Below are 6,328 nucleotides of genomic sequence, written 5' to 3'. Positions count from 1 at the left end.
TGACTTGCAATTTCCTAAGAACAAAGGATGTTTAGCATCTTTTCATGTGCTTATTTGCTATCTGTATATCTTTTTTGGGGAGATGTCTGTTCAGGACTTAACGCCCATTTTTTAATCTGTTTGTCTTTTCTTACTGTGAAACTTTAAGAGTCCTTTGTATATTTTGGATGACAGTCTTTTATCAGATAGGTCATTTACAAATATTTTCTCTGAGTTTGTGGCTTGTCTCATTCTCTTGAGGCTTACTCTTTTTGAAAGTTTGCGTTACTGCACTTCACTTTTACAAAAAAACCGACATTAGTACCTACTTTCACTAACTGAAAGAAATCTTGGGATTTTTGCTTTTCCAAAAAAAGATTTATTCATTTATTTTAGAGAGAGGGTGCATAAGTGTGTGTGGGAAGGGCCACAAGGACAGAATCTTTGGCCATTCCCCCCCGCCTCCCCCAGCACCGCTGAGCGTAGAACCCATCTTGGGGTTTGATTGCACCACCCATGAGATCATGACCTGAGCTGAAACCAAGAGTTGGTTGCTCAATGGACTGAGCCCCTCAGGCACCCCTTAGGATTTTCACTTTATGAAAAGCAAAAAATAGCATTTAATGTTTGCTTTGTGGTGAGCTATTATAGAGGCAGCACACTCCCAGCAGCAACAGTGGTACTGCCAAGCTCCTTCCCTGGGAACTACACCCAAGCATCTCAGCATCAAGCTGCCATAGCTTTGAAATGTGTCTGTGAGCATCTGTGCTTTATCTCAATTTATTTTGTGCATCTGCTAGCAAGATGTGTCTTAAAATATTAGAAAAGCCTAAGAAGAAGTTATTTTTTGGGTCTGGGAATGCTCAATTGTTTTTTCTATATAAGTTAATGGTGATTGCCTCTTTGTTTTACACCATTTCATCTTTAGAGAGAAATGCTCTGCTTGCAGATAAGGAGGGCAACCTGTATACAAAAAATAGTTTCTTTTCCATGTTCATTTCCTTATTTGTTTCTGAGAAGCAGCCAACAGAACTGAGGTGATGAGAAAAGAACATTATGTTCTGGTATCCATGGAGTAGGGAGGTCCAAAGAAGGACAGTTAATTTCTTGTCTGTTTTCAGCTGCTTGGTTGCATACATCTCAATACTAGAAGCTATACAGAGATTAAGGAGTGGAATATGTGGAACTGAAGTTTACCTAGATTTTTGCTATATTCTTTGGAGCTTTAAGGCCTTGTTGCTCTTGGAAGTTACAGATCCCAAATCTGTGTCAATGTCTCATATGGACTGTAGGATCAGCCCTGTCTCACAGGGACGCTTATCAATAAAACTTATCAGGTCCTCCAGTGTATAGTGATCTTATTGTGGTTTGAATTTGCATTTATTTGATAACTAATAATATTGAACATATTTTCATGTGGTATTTATATAATCTTGTGAAATTTAAATATTGTGATCATTTTAAAAAATTGTTTTCTTACTGAGTTATAGAAGTTCATTTATATTTTGATACAAGTCCAATGTCAGGTATCTATTACAGCCATTTCTCCCTTTGTCTTTTCTTAACAGTGTCTTTGATGTTTTAGTTTTGGTGAAGTTCAACTGATCATTTTTTTCCTTTTATGATTAGTGCTTACATTTTCCCTGCCTAAAAAAAATCTTTGCCTATCCGAAGATCACAAAGATATTTCCCCATATTGTTATCTAAAAATGTAGGTCCCTTTTAAGATTTTTATGTAGTGTTAGATAAAGATCAAGGCTTACTTATATCTGTCTGGCTATCAGTTTTACAGCATCATTTACTGAGAAGAGTGTCCTTTCTTCATTGACTTACTTTGGCACTTACATAAAAAATCAATGGGGTGGTGGAGCACAGCTGGAGCAGGAGTCAATATGGCAGCGAGCACCAGATGAAATCCTTGAAAAACCTGCTGCACATGAAGTTCATGCAAAGGGCACTGGACTCGGAGACCAAGAAACAACTAGAAGAGGAAGAAAAGAAAATCATTAGTGAAGAGCACTTGTATTTGGATTTGCCAGAGCTTAAAGAAAAAGAGTGTTTCATAAAAGAAAAGCAGATTTTCTTGTTACGTGAAGATCTTCTCTGTGGAAGAAAGTCAGAGGATTTAATCTTGAGGTTGAGAATGCTTCAGATGAATGCTAAGAACAAAGCAGAAGAAGTTGAGGGTGAAGCAGTAGAACTCCATGTATCAGATGAAGAAATGGCCAGAAGAGAGGAGACCTTGGTGGGGACAATTGGAAAAAAATTTGCCAAGAAGAGAGACCATGTCAATTATGAAGAAGATGAAAATGGACACATATAACCAAAAGTTAAAGTAAAGAAGATGTTTTTAAAGCCCCAGGATTAAAGTGGATGCTTTAAAACAGAGCTCAGGGAAGCTTTGCAAGAGTTAGCATATTGTGGAACTCATTCTGATGGCTCTCTGTAATTAGTAATTAATACTGTAATGTTTATTTGTAAAGAAATGGATACTTTTGGAAATATGCCATTTTTGAAACAGATGTGTGGTGGATATTATACATCATTTGCTTAATGGTGTTCATCAAGAATGGATTTTTAGCCCTCGATCTTCAAATGTGCATAGGTATGTGATTCCTTCCTAAAGATCTTTATGACCTCAGATTTTTTTTTTCAGATTTTTTTAATAGACTTTTCCAGTCACTGACCTTGAATTGACACACATTAATTAAACTAGTGTTTAAGTTGTCCTTATGTTTATATTTTACTTTAAGTTATTAATCATGAAAAAAAGTTATTAATCATGCCAAGCCAATTTATACATACATTTTAGAATTGAATGTCATGCGGACTTACATATAAATTCATCAAGAACAAATATGCCTCTCCAGACAGAAGTACTTGAATGCTACTAAGTCATTGTTAGTTTGTGAAATTATGGGTTGTTGTTTTTTTTTTAAGATTTTATTTATTTATTCATGAGAGACAGAGACACACACAGAGAGAGAGAGAGAGAGAGAGAGGCAGAGACACAGGCAGAGGGAGAAGCAGGCTCCCTACAAGGAGCCCAAAATAGGACTCCATCCCAGATCCTGGGATCACGCCCTGACCCGAAGGCAGATGCTTAACCCCTGAGCCACCCAGGCATCCCTGGGTTTTTATTTAAAGCTTTTATTAATGAAAATTGTTCTGTAATAAAAAAATCAATGGCTAATATATATGTGGGTCTGCCTCTGGACTCTCTAATTACTTCATTGATCTATGAACTATCCTGTTACAAGTACCACACTGTCTTGATTACTTAATTACAGTGTAAGTTCTCTAACTGTGAGATTTGTTTCAAATGAACTTCTGGCTCATCTAAATGTTTAGCTCCATTCCTCTCAGCTCTTTTTTCTTACAACTAAAAATCCTTGCATTTAACATAACCATGAACTTAGGAAGTCTCTGAAAGGTAGAAAAAAGAAGATGGGTTGCAGAGGGGCCACAAGACTTAAGGAAGATCAGGTAGTGAGTTTCTGGGTTTCTCCTTTATCTTGAACTAGGAGCTGTAGAAATCTTCAACCCAGATGGCTAACAGGTACAGACACAAATAGCTCCCAACCCTCTCCTTCCAAGTAAATAACAAGTAACTCTGTTCCCCCTTGCCAAAGTTTGGGAAAAAGATGGCCTAATAAAATAATATTTTAGGCATACTGGCCCTACTCCATCCAAACACCAATGGAAAAACCACACTCCCTTATCCTACCCCACAAAAACAAACTATGTGCTCCAGTTCCCCCATTGGATGTCAGCAGGGCTGAGCAGGAAGCTGATCTTCCATTCCTGCCCAATGGAAGCACATGGTGCTCTAATTTCTATGCCAGGGTAGTGTGTACAGAGTCCAGTGATCAGCTAAGTCTCCATGCTCACCCAGAAGCCACAAGAAATAAAGAGGCAGTGCTAGTCACTACCAGGTTGAATGGAGAGGTAGACACATCCACAGTTATAGTTGGGAATATCAATACCCCACTCTCAGCAATTGATAAAAATAGTGAACAGAAAACTATTTTTTGCCATTCTTAGTCCTTTGTATTTTCCCTAAAAATTTTGAGTCTATCTTTCAATTTCTGAATAAAACTCTAATAGAATTTTAATTGCGATTATGTTTATAGGTTGTACATCTCTAGCCCAACTTAAGAAACATGGACTTCTTACCAATATTGAGTCTTTCAATATATAAACTGCTATCTTCCCATTTGTTTAAGTCTTTAATTTATTTTTGTAATGTTTTATCATTTTAGTGTACAGATCTTACATGTTTTATTAAGGTTATTCCTATCTATTTCATATTTTTATAGTACTTTAAATGATTTACTTAACAAAAATGTCTTTATTTGTCCTTGGAAGATATTTTTGCTAGGTATAGACTTTGGAGGTGACAATTTTTGTTTGTTTCAACACTGTTAAGATACTGTTCCAGATTTTTCTTGCTTTCATTATTTCTGATAAGAGGTCAATGTTTCCCTTGTACATGATGTGTCATTTCTATATCTCCTTCCAAGATTTTCTCTTTATCCTTGCTTTTCAGCAGTATCAGCATAGTTTTCTTCATATTTATTCTCTAGGGGTTTCCTAAATACCTCTAATCAGTAAATACAACTTTCTCCAAAATAGGAAAATATGTGGTTACTATTATTCAAAAATTTTTCTGGTCTCTTCTCTCTCTCTCTCTTGTCTCCTTATATAATTTCAAATATATGCATTATAGACATTGATAAAATAAATCCTTGAGGCTCTGTTAATTTTTTTCCAATCTTTACTCTTGTGATCTTTAAATTGGATAAATTTCTTTTTTTTTTTTTTTTTTTTTAAATTGGATAAATTTCTATTGGTTAGTATTCAAGTTCCTTGACTTTTTTCTCTATTGTCTCAATTCTATTATTAAGCTCATCTAGTACATTTTTAGTTTCAGATATTTACCAATTTTAGAATTTTGGGTTTTTTTAAATAATTTCTATTTCTCTGTCTTTCATTATGAGCATGTTTTCCTTTGCTTCATTGATCAGAATTATAATACCTGCTTTAAACATTCTTGTCTGCTAATTCCAACACCTGGAACATCTCAGGGTTTGTCCCTATTGATTGTCTTTTCTCTGGAAAATTGCTTGCATTTTTCTGTTTCTTTGTGTGTTGAATATTTCAGATTATGTCCTGGACATTGTGAATTTTAAGTTGTGAAGACTTTCAGTTTTGTTGTATTTCTCCAGAGAGAGTTGTGGTTATGTTTGGTTTAACAGGCAATTAACGTTGCTGGACTCAGACTGTGAACTCTGTCTCTTGGGCAGTAGGCTCAAATTGCAGCTCGGTTCTTATATCCTTCACTGGGTTGGTTGCAGTCTGTCCACCTATCTGCAAATTAGGCAGATATTTGGGATGAATATATACACACAATTTGTAGCTCCCCATTTCTGTATTCTCCTTTTGGGGGATTCCACTCTCATTTTTAGCAACTGAATTGCTCCAAACTTTGTATTCTGTTTCTTTTGTCCTGAAAGACTGACTTTTCTCTTGAAGGTTTAGTCACCCTGAACAATGCTGGTTGCAGTCCTCTACATCCAATGTGGGGCTCAAACTCATAACCCCAATATCAAGAGTTGCATGATTTACTGTCTGAGCCAGCCAGGCACCCCAAGAAAAGATAAAGTCTGGGCAATGGTAGATATTCAATAGCAAGAGATTTGCAGAGCCAATATGGAATTTGGCTTGATGAGGGCCAAGGAGCAGAGAAGTAAATGTGGAAAGGGTCCAAAAGATGCCCATTAACTTGGGTCCCCTAGGTTCCTGGGGGCCTAGGAAAGTGGTTAATGTCTATCCTAGAAGCAGTGATAAGTCTACTAACTAATAATATCAACTTTTCTTTCTAATGCTGGCTATTTTTGCTGATGGACACCTAGACTGATGAAAATGGATATTCATTTTTGCTCAATAAATACAACAAAATCTTTCAACCATGGGTATCTGTTTAAAAATTAATAGAGGAAGACATTAGTGGTAAAAAGTTGGAGCATCAAGTGAAAACATTCTGGTTTATTTTTTGTTTTTAAAGATTTTATTTATTTATTCATGAGACACAAAGAGAGGCAGAGACATAGGCAGAAGGATAGGTAGGCTCCCTGTGGGGAGCCTGATGCGAGACTCGATCCCAGGACCCTGAGATCATGCTCTGAGCAGAAAGCAGACACTCAACCGTTGAGCTACCCAGTCCTCCCAAAACATTCTGGACTAAAATCAACAGCAAGAACATACCTTTAGGTTCCTGATCAAGAATGTAATTCTAAAGTATTCTCAAATCTCAAGTCAAGAGCTGCAGATTTAACTCTGGAAATGT

At 36.4% G+C, this 6,328-nt stretch overlaps 1 protein-coding gene across 1 annotated transcript; it reads left to right on the top strand.

Annotated features, from left to right (window-relative positions):
• Positions 1 to 1,327: 1,327 nt before the first annotated feature.
• On the top strand, positions 1,328 to 2,739 carry LOC111093384 (M-phase phosphoprotein 6-like). The gene has a single exon (XM_038579880.1). It carries the CDS (start codon positions 1,889 to 1,891, stop codon positions 2,300 to 2,302), a length of 414 nt encoding a protein of 137 aa, XP_038435808.1. The 5' UTR covers positions 1,328 to 1,888; the 3' UTR covers positions 2,303 to 2,739.
• The last annotated feature ends 3,589 nt before the right edge of the window (positions 2,740 to 6,328 follow it).

The sequence above is a fragment of the Canis lupus genome, chromosome 30 (assembly GCF_011100685.1).
Source record: "Canis lupus familiaris isolate Mischka breed German Shepherd chromosome 30, alternate assembly UU_Cfam_GSD_1.0, whole genome shotgun sequence".
NCBI lineage: Eukaryota > Metazoa > Chordata > Mammalia > Carnivora > Canidae > Canis > Canis lupus.
This window is presented reverse-complemented; position numbering and strand designations above follow the sequence as displayed.